General features: G+C 57.6%; 2 protein-coding genes across 2 annotated transcripts in view; one reads left to right on the forward strand and one right to left on the reverse strand.

Annotated features, from left to right (window-relative positions):
- LOC143696103 (uncharacterized) overlaps window positions 1-17,314 on the forward strand; it is a 136,133-nt gene that overhangs the window by 94,004 nt on the left and 24,815 nt on the right. The gene's annotated exons all lie outside the window — the stretch shown is intronic.
- LOC143696096 (uncharacterized) lies at window positions 11,842-13,082 on the reverse strand. Its single transcript, XM_077191303.1, has one exon. It carries the CDS (start codon window positions 13,004-13,006, stop codon window positions 12,014-12,016), a length of 993 nt encoding a protein of 330 aa, XP_077047418.1. The 5' UTR covers window positions 13,007-13,082; the 3' UTR covers window positions 11,842-12,013.

The following is a 17,314-nucleotide window of genomic DNA, read 5'->3' on the forward strand; positions in this document are numbered from 1 at the left end:
GTCTGCTTGGCCGTCCCTCGGTGACAAGGCCCTGTGACCCAGGGCCACGGGGACTGTGTGGGACAGCCCGGGCACAGGGCACAAATGCCGGGAGCAATGGGGAGAAGGGGAGTCTCACCTGGCCAGCAGACCCACGGCATAGTGGCGGGTGTCAGCACAGAGCAGCGTGTCCCAGCCACGCTTGCGTTCCACTGACAGCACCACCTCCTTGTACTGCTTTCGGCAGAGCAGGGACTTCAGGCTCTGCACTGCCAACCTGTGTGCACAGCAAAGGCCAGGTCACCCTGGCAGCACTGGCTCCTTGGCAGGCCACGTGGCAGGGACAGGAGGACTGGCATGGAGCACCTGTTGGGGCTGGTGGCAAGGCCGTGCTCTTGCAGGCATTGCTTCCAGAAGGCATCGACCTCCTCTGGCATCTCTTCTGTGCTGAAGAACACTTGGAAGAGCAGATGCACAAATAGCTGGGGGAAATACGACGTCACTACACGTGGCACATGGGGCTCCTGGAGCATCTTCCACATCACCACGGTTGCCTGCAAGGGACAAAGGCCCTTGAGACAGTGCTCAGTGCCCAGGTGTCCCTGGGGCAGGGCCCGAGCAGGGCAGGGAGAGGCCCGCAGAGACCTTGGCAGGGGGAGCACGGGGCCTGGTGGGCCTGAGGCTGCTCCTGGGCCAGGTTTCAGGCCAGCGCCTGAGGCAGGGAGATGCAGTGGGGGAAGGAGGATGGAGAGCTGCTGGAGAAGCAGCCATGGGGCCAGCAAAGGCCACTTGCAGAAACTCACAGCCAGGCCAAAGACACCCGTTTTGTCCCCATCGGAGGTGCACGTGCTGCGCTCTGGCCAGCTGCCCAGCACATCCAGGAGGATCAGCAGCACTGGCTCCGCAGTCCTGGACGAGCACATGATGGTCTTCCACATGGAGATGGCAGCTCTGCGGGGTTAGAGCTCTGTCTCAGGGGGGTCTCAGACACAGCACCATGGCCTGGGCATCCCTAGGGGCCCGAGCTGACCGCCGGCTCTTCCTCTGCCCACTGGGCCTGGCCAGCAGCAGCCAGGCAGCCCAGCCCTGTGGGGACAGGCCCCTGAAGGACGGCAAGGGAGCAGGCAGCAGGCTCAGGGGCTGACGTGCCAGGGCTGGGAAAGGCAGCAGCCAGAGGGCCCTGGAACTCTCTGTTGCTCAGACACCTGGGCCAGGCGGTACAGGGTGATGGGCTGGGAGGCCTGAGCCCTCTGGGCAGGTGGGCCCCATACCTGTCACAGGACGGGGCCGCACGCAGGAGCGTCACCACTGCCTCACCCGGGTGTGCTCTGGTGAGATTCAGCAGGGCCTTGTCCAGCCTGTGCTGGGCAGAATCATTGGCCAGGAGCCATCGGTGAATGGACCTCACCATGGCGGGCACCTGGAGAAGGCACGGGGAGACTTGGAAAGCTGCCAGAGGGAGCCATGTCCCCAGGGTCCCCAGAGAAATGCTTCCCTTGCCAGCGCACTGCCATGGCCTCAAAGGCTCCCAGGGACCAGCAGGCATGGCTGGGGAAGCCACAGGACTCATGGGGGAATTGAAGCCTGGCCCCAGGCTGCTCACTTGTTCTGGCCTGGCAACAGCCTTCTCCAGGAGCAAATCCAGCAGGGCGGCACTGGTCTCATGACTGAGGAGCTCTGAGTGAGCTCTGAGCCCAGTGCCCATGGTGCTGGTCTCTTCCTGCCCAATGCTCCGGATAAAGTCGCAGACGAGCTGTAGGAGAAGGGCAAGAGGCCGGGGATGTTGCATGGAGTGCCGCAGACATGGTGCTGGGCTGAGCAGGGACAGCAGGCCCAGCCCAGGTGGGGGTGGCTGCAGGTACCTGCGCTGTTCTGCGGAAGCGGCCACGGCTGGATTCCTGCTCTTGTGTGCGCTCCAGGGCTGCATCTGGCAAAGAGCGAGCGCAGCCAGAGCTGAGGGGCTGCGGGAGAGGCCGGAGAACACAGCCCAGCCCTGCGCTGCCCAGGCAGGGAGAGCCCCGGGATGCCCCAGGGGATGGAGCACGGCCACTGCGGGGTGTCTGCCCAGCCCCTCTTCGCTCCTGTCCATGGGCATTTCCCCAGGGGATGGCATGGCATGGCATGGCATGGCATGGCATGGCATGGCATGGCATGGCATGGCGCCAATTGGCTGCAGGCTCCAGCCCTGCAGCCCAGCTCTGCCACTCACCCTCCTGTGCTGGATGGAACGGCACCACCTCTTCTGTCTCCTGTGCTGGGGCAGCTCCAGGGCCTTCTTCTTCCTCCTCCTCTTCCTCCACCCAGGCCAGCTTGGGCACTCTCGGGGGTCTCTGCTCCATGGCTGTGCCTGGAGCTCCTTGCAGGAGAGATGCCTTGGGAAAGCTCCGGGGCACCAAGTCCCACGCTCTGCCCTTGAGGGCAGCTGCAGAATAGAAGCCTCAGGAAGGCCACAGGTCAGCGAGTCCTGTGCTCTGGCCTCGAGCTCAGCTGCAGGAACAGCGCCGCGGAGAAGCTCCGGGTCAGACGGGAGCGAGTGCGCTGTGCGGGGGCTCCTCACGGCACCGCTCTGTCCCGTTGTGCCCCGTTGCGTGTTGCCAGCAGCCAGGCAAGCTTCTATTTCCCACGTGTCACAAAGGGGCCTTGGACACCGGCTTCCGTTCCATGGCACGGTGACCGGGCTGCAGCGTGCCACCCAGGGCCCTTGCACACACTGCCTTCTGCCCCGGGGCCACCCCCGGCCCAGCCAAAGTGGCCCAGCTTGGAAGGAATCCCTGGCCCCAGGTGTCTGAGACAGCCCGCACAGGATCTTTAGCAAGGGCTCAGAGCATCAGCAAACGCTGCCCGGCTCTGTGGGCTCAGTCCTATCCCCATATCTTTCCCCAAGAGCATTTGAATTTCTAAATGAGAATCATTTGAAGGGAGGGGATTGACATTTTCCATTTCAGAGAAGGCTTCTGCCTTCCTTAGCAGACACCTCTCTTTTCAAAGCAAGACAATTGTTTATCATCTTGCAGATCCGCACTTGCTGGGCAGCCCCGTTTTACACCCAGGGCCTGGAGAACCATTGCCAGCAACTGGGAAAATCCTAGCTGCTCCATCCACCCAGAGATGAGGTCTCCAAATTTGCCCCGAAAGTGGCTCCAGCTTTTAGAGGCCAAAAAGAGCAAGTCCCAGTGACTTGATGATAGTTTTAGCCCAGAAAGCCCTGCAGCTGATGGCACACTTGACAATCAGCAGGGGACACAGCTAGGCCAAAGCCCAGAGCTCTGCCGGGAGCCTTTCTCCTCAAATACCCTTCAAACAAACCTCCATGCAAGTCAGTTGGGAAAGTTTCTTCAAATGATCCATTTCTGGCACTACAGAACTGCACAGGGCTCTGTGGAAGATTCTAAAGCAGCTGCTCTGGAGTCCAAGAGCCAGCACTAAGAGTCCTTGACACCTATTTGTAAGCTAAATCGCACTTTGGGCGATTTGAAGGAGTTTGGAAGGAGCTAGAGAGCGGACCTCTGAGTTTCTCAGATGATGCCATTGCTTTTTCTTCTCTTCTACATAGACAGGAAGGGTGAGTTTGGCTCCCATCTGCACCGCATGGCTCACAGGGCCGCAAGACTTGTAGTTACAAGAGCTTTGAAGGATTTCTTGGTCAAGAAGACACGGCCAACAAGGATATTTATGTTTTGGAGCCAATCCTTCAGTATTTCGTCTTACGGACTCATGCTCTCGGGGTCTCTGGCTGGTCAGAGCGAGCCCGAGATAAGTTCCAAAGTCTCTTTTCCCAGCCCGGCGCTCGAAGAAGGAGTCAGAGCTCTTCATTTCTGGCTCTCAGGGTTGTTTCTTGTATCTTATCTATAAAATTCTTTCTCCTGTCCTGCCAAGATCCTCTCAGCAACACAGTCTAAGGCACTCTGCCTGCCCCAGGGCAGCGTTATCTTTTTATCCTAAAAACTACCTGTACGATATTGACAATTACTTTCCAATACCTACCACCTATGTTAGACTGTGAGCTTCTACTCTAAACCAATCTAAAAGTGCCAACATCACAGTAGAAGATGGAGGCCAAGAAGAAGGAGAAAGGCTGGACAAGCCCAGATTCCTCCATCTTGCCCCTTGAAGCCCCATTCTAGAAACCCCCAAAAATCTATTTTCCACCCTGGGATAAATTCACTATCATTCTACTGAAACTGTCATGGCTCGCAATTCTTCACATAAGGTTGTTTTTTCCAAGGGCTAAATCAAAGGAACAGGGGTCTTGGGCTCTGTGCCAGGGTCTCTGAGCCCCCTGGGCAGGGGCTCGAGTCCTCCAGGGCAGCCAGAGGAATTTCCTGGGTTCTGACAAGTAGCCCTGTTGTAGTCCCTGCGTACAAGAGTTTACTTGATCCCTTTGATGCCAGAGAGCACCAAGAACTTGAACCTTACTGGAGTCCAGCACTGCCTGCCTGTCATGGAGAAGAGGGAAAAGTTGAAGAACCTGGGCAGTGGTTGAGCCCAATTGGCATTTTTCCATTTCTGATTTCCTCACAGCTTTTGCAGCAGGGCAACAACCCCATCACTGCAAAGCACTTCCTTTTGCAAGGCACACACTGACCTTGGTGGAAGCTCAGGGCTCTTGAAGGGGCTGCTGCAGTTGGCAACAGGAGCTCTTGTTGAATTTTTCACGTTGCTTAACCCCCCCGCCAAATGCCATCAAGCGGTTGAGGAAGGAGAAAAAAGATTACCCTGGAGGAAGGGAGGCCAAGAGCTTGGAAAAGGAGGAAAGAAACGCTCTGATGATGACAATGACAAAAAACCCCAATTTATTTTTGACAGCAAATGAACACCGGCCACCCTCCAGCCCTCCCAGCCTGGCAGGCCGAGCGGTGCCGTTCCCATGGCATGAGGTGCTGGCAGCCTGCGGAGAGAAACCAGAGAGCCACGGTCAGTGGCAGCAGGCTCCTGTCCCCCTGTCCCGCCATGGCCTGTGCCCGGGCCAGGCTGCTGGCTGTGCTCAGAGCCCAAACCTCCCAACCCATTCTCTGTTTTTAGAGAAGGGCAGCGGGGCAGGCCATGTTCCACCTCCTCTGCTTAATCCCGGCACAGCAACCTCCCCAGCAGCTGCAAGAGCGGGATGCCCATGTGCCCGCTGCCGCCTGCCCGGAGCCCTTCTGCCAGCCGAGCTGTGGAGCCGGGTGCCCACCTCTGCAGAGCTGCTGCCAGGAGAGGAGCCGATCCCAAACCAGGTCCTCGTCCTTCTGGAAGGGGCTGTCCCTGCAGACCGTGGCCCCTGGGGCAGCGCTGGCACTGGACGCGCTCCACGGACGCTGCAGGGGCTTCCCCGTCCGGTCCGGGCACCAGGTGTAATCCTCCTGGGAAAAACAAAGAACAATTGCACGAAAGTCAATTCAAAACAAGACCTGGAAACAAGAAAAAGCACAAAGCCTGTCACCGTTTCATGGGCCTGAGGAGGGTCTGACCACTCCATGTGAGAATTAAACCTGTCCACGGGTGGGGAAAATCCCCACCTTTCCCGCCCATAAACGCACCCCTTCCTCAAGGGCGTGCAGAGCAGACCAGCTGGGGCACGGCTTCGGAACCCGTCCCCCTCTGCCGCCCCCATCCACATGGATGGATGCTTTTGTCAGGCTGGCTGCCCCCGCCTCAGCCCGTGCCAGGCTGGCTGGCAGAAGCTGTCAGCAAGGCCAGGAGCCAGCTCCCCTTCAGCAACATCCATCCCCTGTCCTGCCAAAAAGCAGCTCGGCGGCCGGCGGAGAAATTAATATTCCCCAGCGCCGCCGAGCGGGGAACCTCCGGCGCATGGCCAGGCCGAGCCCTGCCGTGCCTGGGAGCACCAGCATCCCCCCGCCCCTGCGCCGGCTGGGGACTCATCTTGATTCCATCGGGGCGCAGAGCGTGTCCTCCAGGCAGGGGCCGCAGCCAAAGCCAATCGGCTCTGCCCCGCCAGCAGCCAGCTCCAGGATGGTGTTCCCAGCTCCATATCGTGCTCCAGAAGAACACGCCAGCTGTGCCCCGGCTTGCGGGGACATCACGATGCCATTGAGCTGCAGGGGGATGTTTCCCCTGTCCCAGTCCGTGGCACCTTCACCGCACTGCCACCACTTCTCCAATGGGACGGGCAGCATGGAGCCGCTCCCTCCACAGCTCGCGGGGACCAGCGGAAGCAGCATCTCCTCGGCTGCGCTCTCTCCTCCGCGCCGCGGCCGCAGGGAAACGCTCCGGGGTTTTCTTCCAGCGCCACGAGACGTGTGCCGCTGCTGCTTGCTGGGCTCCTGGATCCTCCTGTGCACAGGGGGCATCTCTGCTGTCTCCTGGGCCAGGCAGGGCTCCTGCAGCCAAGAATGCTCAAAAAGGTCCTCCAGTGCTGGCCTGTCTGTGGGCTCCATGCATAAACACCACCTGATGAGGTGCTGGCACTCTGCGGAGAGAAACCAGAAACCGCCGCTCAGCGGGACAAGGCTCCTGTCCATGCTCTCCCACATTCCACAGCGCCCAGGCCACACCAGGAGTGCTCAGAGCTGCAGCCAAAAGCTTCCTATCGATCCTCTCTTGCGGAGGACACCAGCACAGAGGCACAGGTGCCACCTCCTCCAGCTAAGCCCAGGAGATCCACCTCCTCACCAGCTGCAAGAGCAGGACGCTTATGTGCCAGCCACTCCTCCCAGCCCTGTTCTTCCCCTCGTGCCTTGAAGGCGCATCCCCACCTTGAGACACCCAGGGTGGGAAGAAGAGCTGGCCCCGGACGATGTCCTTGTTGGTGTGGAAAGGAAGGTGCCCACAGAGCAGCTCATAGAGCAGGATGCCCAGGGACCAGATGGTGGCTGGCTGGCCATGGTAGCAGCCAAAGAGGATCCACTCCAGTGGGCTGTACTCCAGCTTTCCTATGGGACACGGGCGCAGCTCATCAGGCCCATGCTGCTCCCTCCCTCCCAGCCAGCTCCCGTTCCACAACAGCCAGCCCCTGCCCTGCCACAAAGCAACTTGGCTGCAGCTGGCTGAAGATGGATTCCCCCTCCTTCCTTCCCTCCTTCCTTCCCTCCCTCTTCCCCCTCTGCCAGCCAAGGGAGGAACTTGTGCTGCCCAGCTAGGCCCCGGCTTTGGGTCACCTGACATCTGGGTGTAGAACGTGTCCTGGAGGATCGTGCCGCAGCCGAAGTCGATGAGCTTCGCCTCACCCGTGGCCAGGTCGACGAGGACGTTCTCAGCCTTGATGTGGCGGTGCAGGACGCCGCGGCTGCTGCAGTGCCCCATGGCCTCCAGCACCTGGCGGAACAGCCCCCGCCCCACGGGCTCTGTCAGGAACCGCCGCTCGTGCAGGAAGTACCAGAGGTGCTGACAGCGCTGCGGACGCTCCATGAGCAGCGTGAAGCCCTCGGGCACCTCGAACCAGTCCAGGAGCCGCACGACGCCACGGAAGCCAGGCCGCGACACCATCCACAGCAGCGCCAGCTCCAGGGGCACAAGGGCGCCCTTGCACTGCGGGGGGACCGCGATGCCGTCAGCGGGGCCGAAGCTGCGCCGCGCCTTGGGCAGCCCTGCCCGGCCCCGCTACAGCTCGCCATGGCCCGGCCCGGGGCGCTGCGCAGCCCCCGCTCACTCCACGCTCGCTGCCCTCGCAGCGTTCCGGCTGCCGCCCTGCCGGGCCTCGCCTCAGCCCCGCCCGGCACGCCCCGCCGGCTCCTCCCGCTGGCCCCGCTCACTCCCCAGCCGCGCCCACTCCGAGATGCGCTCCCGGGACACTCGCTTGATGGCTGCCTGCGAGCCAAGGCCAGCGGCGGGCTGACCTCGTCGCTCGCCGCCCGCCGCCGCCCTCCGAGCCGGCCCCGTCTCTTCCCGGGGCGCCGTCGGCGAGGCGGGGACCGGAGTAAACGCTGCCGCAGCGCCGCTGCCCAGCAGCGGGCCCTGCCGCTAGAGCTGCTCCAGGGGAGGCCTCTCCGCCCGTGCAGGTGGCACTGCGCTGCCGCTCTTCTGCCCGGGGCACCCGCCCGCCCAGCGCGCTGCTGCTTGCCGAACCGCCCCGGGCTGCGGTGGCTCGGGGCCGGTGGCAGAGCTGGCGAGCGGCGGAGCTCGGAGCGGGGCAGCTGCCGGCCACGCTGTCGGCCACGGGGCTTGAGCCGGGCGGCAGCGGGGCGGCTGCGGGCGGAATCGTGGCAGGGGCTTCGTTCGGGGCCGGGGCCTCGGCCGGGGCTGGGCCAGAGCCCGCGCCAGGCGCAGCCAAAAGCCCGCGCTGCTCCGCCAGCACCAGAGCGAGCGGCTCTTCCAGCGGCGCCACAGCCAGGATGGAGAGAGCCCGGCCGAGGCGGAACCACGGCGGGCCGGGCAGGGGCGGGCATGGGGCGGCCCCGCCGAGGGGCGCCTTGCGGGACGCGGCATCAGCTGGGCTGGGAGAGCCGGAACACGGACGGAACGGCACGGGATGGGAGTAGAGTGAGTGTGAGAGGGAGAAGGGGATGTCGAGCGAGTGAAAAGTCAAGCGGAAAACCAATCAAGAGAAGCACTGCTGCTGCTGCTGCTGCTGCTGCTGCTGCTGCTGCGGAGCCGCCGGAGCTCGCGGCCGTTCCTGCGTTGCCCCCGCGAACCCAACGGAGGAGCCGCCGTGCGCCCCAAGGAACGAAAGAGAGAAACAAACAAATCACACCCCAAAGTCATTCCTATTAGAGAAGTAACCAAAGAAAACAATGTAGCAATAACGAAGACTGTTGGCTTCTGGCTTCTTTCTTCTTTGCATGAGACCAAGCATTTCATGGGGAACAATTGCCTCTTCTGACAATTTTGCCAGAGTGGACAGGAGCAGAGCATTTACTTTTCAAGTAGAAAAGGGAAATCGTGTCAGTAATGTCATCTCTGTCTCTGTTGACACAGTTGCAGGCTGCCAAAAGACATGGTCTGCAGTGTGGAACTTGGGGCCAGGTTTCTTTTTCTGCCAGAGGATGAGGAGGGGAAGTATCCCAGAATCATGGAGTCCTGGCATGGTTTGGCTTGGAAGGGATCTGGAAAATCCCATGGCTGCAACCCCCCTGCTGTGGCTGGGGACCCCTTGCACTGGACCGGCTTGTCTAGAGCTCCATGCAGCCTGGCCTTGAACACTGTCAGGGACGGGACAGGCCCACCTTCTCTGGGCAACCTGTTCCAGGAGAGCCTTTTTTCTGAATCCCTTACCTAAACCTAATCTCTCTCCATTTGGATCCATGCTCCATTGTCCTGTCCTTGCCTGCCCTCATACAAAGTCCCTGTCCAGCTTTCTTGTGGGTTGCCCTCAGGTACTGGAAGGCCACAGCTGGATCAAGGCTGGGTCTCTTTCCCAGGCTGAAGAAGCCGAGCTGTGTCAGCCTTTCCTTGCAGGAGAGGAGCTGCAGCCCCGGCACCATCTGGGTGTCCCTGCTGGGCCCCTGCTGCAGCGTGTCCACGTCCTTGCCGTCCGTGCCGGGGAGCCCGGCAGAGGCGGAGGCAGCGCTGCAGGTGCAGGGTCAGCGGCGGGGAGGAGACCCGGCCCTGGCAGCGGCTCCGGGAGCAGCGATTGGCGCTGGGCCGCCCGCACTGCAGAGAGCCGGGGCCCTTGTGCCTGCCCTTGTGCCCAGGGCGCCTTTCCCCGCCGCCCGCCCGCCCGCCCGCTCGGGGGAAATGCCCCCTGTGCCGCCCCTCAGGGCCGCCCCTCGCCGCTGCCCCGGGCGCTCCCGGCGCCGCCTGGAGGGGCCCAGGCCTCGGCCTCACCCTGCTCAGCCCGAGGCCTGGAAAAGCAGATTCAAACACCCACCCAGAAAGTGCCCCAGGATGCCAAGGTCAATCTTTTGTCACCAGCACGGCTTTGCTATCAGAGTCTGAACGGGAGTAGAAAATCACCAGGGGAAAAGAGCATGAACAAGTTCTGCCTTGGCACTACCTCAAGCTGTGGGGTACCAGTTGTTGGTTTCACTGGCTCTGGATTGAAGGCACTTGAGACAGTAATTCATGTTCGGACTCAAGTGTTTATTATTTCTTATCAGTAAAACAGCCTCATTACTGGGAGTTCAGCAGCTTTTCATTAGAAGGCACAAAATGGCCAACAATCTCTTGTTCCAAGGTCTTTTAAGACTAAACTATCCAACTAAGAACTGACACCTAGATTATTTTCCCTTTTAACCCAATACCTGATCCCAAAGAGCCTGCAATGTGGAATTTCTGCCCAATTACAAAAAGCCACCCAAACCCATGAAGAAGAAGGAAGAAGCATGAAGAAGAAACCCAGGACGAAACACTGTGCCCTCCATTTTGCTTCCATCCACAACATACTAAAAATCCCAAAACCTCAATTTCTCAGAGTCAGAGTGGAGCAAAGCCCAAAAACTGGAGGTGATAAGAATGGACTAAAGCAACAACCAAGGAATCTGCATCGCCCTGAAATACCTTTCCCCTTACATCAGCCTGGTGCATATTCATAGAGCCTCATGCATATCCATCAACTACTTTACATATTCCAGGAATGATTTTACATGGCCCCTCCCTGGGTCTGCCTTTTCAGAGCATGTGTGTTTCTTGGCTGTGGTTTTGGCTCCTTCTCTTTATCGCCTCCAGTTTTTGGGCCTTGGTGCACTCTGCCTTCAGACAGGGAGTGCTGATAGTTGGCAGATCTGTACAGGTGTCCTCATCCCGTGTGCATTGGATGTTATCCCACCCAAGCAGGCAGTTTAACAGAAGCAGCCTTTTCACTGAGCTTAATTAACAACAGAAATAAAAACTATAGAACAAAGTTACTTTCAGAAACAGTCCCAGTCCATATTTGATCCCAGTCCAGTTGATCCCAGTCTGTGTGGTCCTGATCCATATGGTCCCAGCCTGTGCAGCCCCAATCCAAAGGATCCCAGCCCATATTTGATCCCAGCCAATCTTTGATCCCAGCCCATATTTGATCCCAGCCCATATTTGATCCCAGCCCATCTTTGATCCCAGTCTGTGGGGTCCTGCACACACTCCCTGGGTCTGGAATTCCAGTTCCCAGCCAGGAAAAAATGTTCCTGCCCTTGAACTTCCTTCCTATCCCCTCAACAAATTGCAATAAAATTATAAACAAAGAAATAATAATTGAAATTAAATAAATTATAATAAAAAAAATCAACTCTTCTTTACAATACTCCAACAGTGATTTAACTCAAACCAAAAATAAGTATTACTATAATATTACCAATGCATATAAATAAACAAATTATATATCAAGAAATACCTTTTGAAAATTTTAACTCGATGACTAATTTTTTTAGATAAAAAAATCTAAAGAAACTACCATGAAATCTAACACACCTTAGTAAAACAATTCATATTACAAATATACTAAACACAAAACCAAACACCACTATAATTTCTCAGACATTTCAACTAAACAATTAAACTTTAATAACATCCTTAAGTACTCTTGAAAAATTAAAATTATTATTAAAAAATTAATTGCGTGGGGGTGGTTTTATTTCAATATTGGTTTTTGGATTGTTTGGGATAGATGATTTAAAAAATGGGACTTTTATAGGAATTGAATCAGCTGAGAAGGTGGCACTCTGCAAACAGAAATGACTGAAAATGAACGAGGCAGAAATCAGTAACTCGGAAAGTTTTATTTGCTATCAAATACATCCCACACACCCAGGCACACACAATCCCCATCCCATTGCTCCAAATTGGGATCCCACTTCTCCCAATCTCCTTCCAACCCCATCTCACCCTGGTGGGTGTGGAATGGATTGAGTTTGGCATGGGATTGAGTTTTTTTGAGGAGGGAACAAGGAATTTAAGGCAGGATTGAGCCTTTTTGGGTTAAAGTTCAGTTATTTTCAGTGGAATTAGAGTGGTTTTGAGGTGACAGATAGATCCCTCTTGGCTTTTGAAGTAGAGAGAGATGGAGAAGAGAAAAAAATTCAGGCCAAACCAAAGGACAAGCAGCTAGGAGTGTTCCCAACATGGATCACAGGGAATGTGAGTGACCAGGGCTGTGCCCAAAGTGCCTCCTCCAGTGGGGGATGGAGCTGCAGCAGCGCACGAAGCTCTTCCCGCACTCGGGGCACTCGCAGGGCTTCCCTTACCGGTGCCTCCGTTGGTGTCGGGTCAAGTGAGAGCTCTGTGAGAAGCTCTTCCCACACTGGGGACACTCGTAGGGCCTCTCCCCTGTGTGGATGCGCCGGTGGGTGACGAGGGTGGAGTTGCGCTGGAATCCCTTCCCACAGTCGGGGCATTGGAAGGGCCTCTCCTCTGTGTGAATCCAATAGTGCTGGAGGAGATTGGAGCTGGTCTGAAACCTCTTCCTGCATTTATCACACTTGTAGGGCCTCTCCCCTGTGTGGATGCGCCGATGGGAGACGAGGGTGGAGTTGCGCTGGAATCCCTTCCCGCAGTCGGGGCATTGGAAGGGCCTCTCCTCTGTGTGAATCCAATAGTGCTGGAGGAGATTGGAGCTGGTCTGAAACCTCTTCCTGCATTTATCACACTTGTAGGGCCTCTCCCCACTGTGGATGCGCCGATGGGAGACGAGGGTGGAGTTGCGCTTGAATCCCTTCCCGCAGTCGGGGCATTGGAAGGGCCTCTCCTCTGTGTGACTCTGATAGTGCCGGAAGAGACTGGAGCTGGTCTGAAACCTCTTCGCACACTTGGAGCACTCATAGGGCCTCTCCCCAGTGTGGGTCCTCTGGTGCCTGATCAGGCTGGAGCTGCAGCTGAAGCTCTTCCCACACTCCCCACACTCGTAGGGCCGTTCCCCAGTGTGGATCCTCTGGTGCCTGATCAGGTGGCAGTTCCTCCTGAAGCTCTTCCCACACTCCACGCACATGTGGGGCTTCTCCCCATCATGGAGCTGCTCATGGAGCACCAGCTCCGAGCTCTGCCTCCATCTCCGGCCGCCTTCCCGGCCCAGGCTGGCTCTTTCCCCCTCGCATCCCCCCCATCTGCGTTTGCAGCCCCTCCTCGTGCAGCATCTCCGGGGCTTTTCCTCCCCGTTGGCTTCCTGCACCGTGGAGCCGCTCAAAACGGCCTCTGCCACCAGGTTCTGCCGCGGGCATTTGTCCTCCCTGCTCTCCATGCTCAGCTCCTGCTCTGGGCGAGGAAGGACAAGGACAGCATGGGATTTGCCTCCGTGCCACAGGCAAGGGCAACGAGATCTCCCCAGACCATCTCTGGGGACGCACTGCCCCCTCTTGGCTCTCCCCATTTCAGGATGCCAGGGCTGTTTTGGCTCCCGGGCTCCCTTCTCCCCTCATTCTCTGCTCTGGGCTGCAGCGCCTCCAAGGAGTCCCCCCTGCCCCTCTCCAGGCTCTTGAGGCTCCCGCCAATGGCGGCGCTCCCCCCTCTCTGGCCTCCCCACTTTGGCCTCCTGGGGGACACAGGGCTCTGCTCCTCCAGGCTGCCTCTGCCGGCAGCCGCCACCGCCACCCCCCGATGTCCCCCCGAGGGGCCTTTTCCGCTCAGCCTTGGACTTCTTCATTCTCCAAACATCCCCCCAGAAACCCAACCCAGGGACCCCCGGGATATCCGGGCCGGGCTCCCCCTCCCCGCTCACCGGAGCCATGGGGGGGGCAATGATCCCACAGGTGGGGGCTGCGAATTCAGGCAGGGATCGAGACCGCGTGGCTCCCGCAGCTCAGCCTTGATCCGCCCTTGTCCCTCCTCTTCCTCTTCCTCCCGCTCCTCCTCTGTCCTATCTCCACCTCCCTCTTCTCCTCCGCCCTAACCCCGCCTCCTTCACTGCTCTTTCTCCTCCCGCTCCTCCTCTTCCATCCCCCCTCCTCCTCCTCCCCTGTCTTATCCCCACCTCCTGCTCCTCTTCCATCCCGCCCCTTCCATTCCTTCTCCCCCTCCTCCCCCCTTACCCACCTCCTCCTCCCCCTCCATCCCTGCCCTTCCCTCCCTCCTCCTCCTCCCCCAGCAGCAGCCACACCCTCGGTGCCCCGTTCCCGCAGCCCTCGCAGCCCGCGGCAGCAGCGGCCATGGAGCCAGGCCAGGTCGGCATGGGCAGCGCGGGGCTCTCGGCTGCTCCCAGCCGCTGCGGGCGGGGGGAACCCGGCCCGGGCCAAAGGAGAGGCAAACTGGGCAAACTGGGGGCAGATCACAAAGCTAAGGATGCAGCAGAAAATGGAGCTGAAAGAGTTAGTTTAATATTAACTCCAAACGAGGAAAAACTGGAAATTCCAAAGTTTATGGAAGCCGAGAAAAAAGAATTAAACAAGATAGGAAATGAACAAGATAAATCAGGGAAATAGAAACTTCTACATGGAAGACAATTACTTAATAAAATGTGCTTACTAGGAAAAGATTAGAAGACGTGCATCAGAAACCCCACTGGCGTACTCAAGCTTTGTGTGATCATTTTTAAAGGAATTTTGGGTGCACTGGGATTTTTGGTGTAGCAAAGCAAGTAACTGAAAGATGCTTAATTTGCCAAAGGATAAATAAAAAGGTGATGAGAAAAACAACATTAGGAGGTCATGAGTTAGCTCGTCGACCATTTCAAAATATCCAAGCAGAAGTTTAGATTTGTTAGGTTCTGGATTTATTTGGAAAAAAACCCATTTAATCTAGAAGAAAGAGAATATGCCATATGTTAGACAGGAGATTTTAGGAGAATAAAAATCTTTGAAGTATCAGAAACACCCGAGGAAAAAACCAAGAAAATAAAAAGGGGAAATGAAAGGGAGGGGAACAAGAGGAAAAGTCAGAAAGAGAGTGGGATCCTCTGCAGCTCTTGCCCCCTGCGTTGGCGGCCGAGGCGCCTGTCCCGGGTCCCGGCTCGCTGCCCGCCTCAGCTCCGCCTGCCCCGGTTTCCATCCCAGGTGCGGGCTCACTGCCCAGGGCAGCTCCACCTGCCCCGGCGCTGGCGGTGAATTTGTGTGCCCTGGCCCCACTGCCCGGCCCGCGGCCGCTCTGCCGGCCATGCTGGGCAAGATGGGGTTGCTCTGTCCTGCCGCGTGGGCCGAGGTCACCGCGCCGACCGCACCGAGGGCGGGTCCCAGCCATCCCATCCCCGGCTGCCCTGCCCGTGCCAGCTGCGCTGGGCAGCGCCGCTGCTGCTGCCGGGGTCTCCCACCTGCCTTTTCTCTGCCGGGAGCTGCCGGATCAGCCGCCAGAAGCCATGTGGGGGCTGCCCACGCTCCGGCTCGGCCTCCGCGGGAAGATCCCCCTCTGGCGATTCCGGCAGCACACCCTGCCCACACTCCGACCGAGCCTCGGCGGGATATCCTCCCCTGACCCCTCCTGCTCTGAGTTACGTCCCCTTGGTAACCACAGCTCCTGCTGTTCAGGGAAAATCCCTCTCTCTACAGGAAGCACCTTATCGAAACACTAGGAGCTCAGTTAAAAGGCAGCCCTCTCCAAATTCTTTCCCAAAACACGGGAGAAAGGCTACAGAAGGTAAAAAAGTGAAAGAGTTAGATGAAGGGATTGCTCTATTGCCGTTAAGAGAGGTTCCCATGGCAGGGATGCGCTGCCCCGCCCCGCGGGAGCCACCGGCGCCCCTGCCGGCCGTGCCCGGAACTGCACCCAAGGGGAAAGCGCCGCAGCCGAAAGGCCGGGACCGGCTCCGGGCTCTGTTTGTTGTCACTGCCGGAGCTGTTGATACACACTACTATTATTATATTATACACACTAGTAAAGAACCGTTATTCCTAATCCCATATCTTTGCCTGAGAGCCCCTTGATTTCACTATCCTAAAAATTAAGAGGGAGGGGGTTTGCATTCTCCATTCCAAGAGAGGCTTTTTCTGCCTTCCCAAGCAGACACCTGTCTTGTAAAGCAAGACAAGCACCCACAGGCACTGAGGGGGGCTGCAGGAGGGGCAGAAGAAGGCCCTGCAGCACTTGGGCACAAAGGCCCAGCAGGTGAATGCAAGAAGGGAGCAGCAAAAGGCCAAGCTGAAGGCAAAGGCCAGGGCAGAGCTCCTACAGCCCCTGAGGGATCAGCCCCAGGGCCCAAGGGGGCCCCAGCACCCAGGGCACGGCTCGGCCACAAGCACCCGGCAGAGGCATTGCCCTCCTCGGCAGGGCACAGCCCACCCAAACAGCCCCTGGCAAGGAATCAGGGCTCCAGCTGCAGGGCACAAGGACACTGCAAGCACAGACAGCAGCACCCTCAGGACCAGCAAGTCCAGCCCGTGATGGACATGGATTGGCAGGGCTGACACAGCTCCCATCACACCAGGGACCCTCCACACTGGAGCCCTTGAGAACATTCAGGTGGGTCTGCATTGAGAGGAGGCATTTCCTGATGGACACAGGGGCCTCTCAATCTGCTCTGAATCTTAGACCTAAAGGGGAAAATAGTAAAGGAATATTTTAATTTTTAAGGGAATGAGTGGGAAAGATGAGCAGGTATGATTTGTTCAACCACTATTAGAAGCTGTGGGGGATAGGTTTGAAATAAATGAATTTCTTTTTCTTCCTCCTGTGATTGTAATTAACTAGGAAGGAGTTTGAGAGCTGGATTTTAATACTGTAAAAAGGGATACAGAGGCTAGTTCTGTTGTACCTCTGTGTCAAAAGTCTGACAAGGCCTATGCTGAAGTGAACCCAGAAGTGTGGGCAGCCCCAGGGAAATACAGAAAATTAGATATGGAGCCTCTACAAATTAAAGCAACCAGGACAAGCAATACCCTGTTCCAAGAGAGGGAAGGAAGGGCTCACAGCCTGGTATTGAGTCCCTGTTAAAGGCAGGGCTTTTGGAGCCAAGGATGTCTCCCTACAACACTCCTATCCTGCCAGTCAACAAACTGGATGGATGGACACAAGGGGGAAACACAGAATTTTCAAGTGTTAAAATTAAGATTAACTGAGGCGAGTGGCCTGGGCCTTCCAGACAGGGAAAAAGAATTTGAATTATAGGTGGACGTTAAACAGGGTCTTGCCAAAGGAATTCTTGTGCTAAAATGTTTAACCCAGTGGCCAGAGAGCAGCCTCATTGTCTGCAGAATTGTGCAGCCACAGCTTCCGTGGGAGCAGAGGCCTGAAAACTGATGACAACAGAAGGATCTCCTAGAGTTCAAGTCTGGCATCAAGTTAAAGCTTTGACAACCAAAAGAGCCTCTAAATGGATGAGCAGGGCTCGGTGATTACAGTATGAAACTTGTTCAGTGGCACAGGAGGATTCAGAACTGAGGACAGGGCAAGGGTTTAACCCAGCCTCCTGTTTGAACAGCCTGGAGAGGGGCTGGCAAGGAACCCAGGACTGCACCCAAGGGACAGAGCTCCCGAGCCAGGCTGGGAGAGATTGATGGGACATTCCCTGGCCTGAGGGAGACAATGTGTTTGTGGATGGCTCTGCAAGGGCAGCAGGAGGGAAAAGAGCTACAAGACAGGCTGTTATTAAGGACGGGGAATCAGACAAAGCGCAGGTCACCGG

Source organism: Agelaius phoeniceus, chromosome 28, assembly GCF_051311805.1.
Source record: "Agelaius phoeniceus isolate bAgePho1 chromosome 28, bAgePho1.hap1, whole genome shotgun sequence".
In the NCBI taxonomy this organism is placed as follows: Eukaryota; Metazoa; Chordata; class Aves; order Passeriformes; family Icteridae; genus Agelaius; species Agelaius phoeniceus.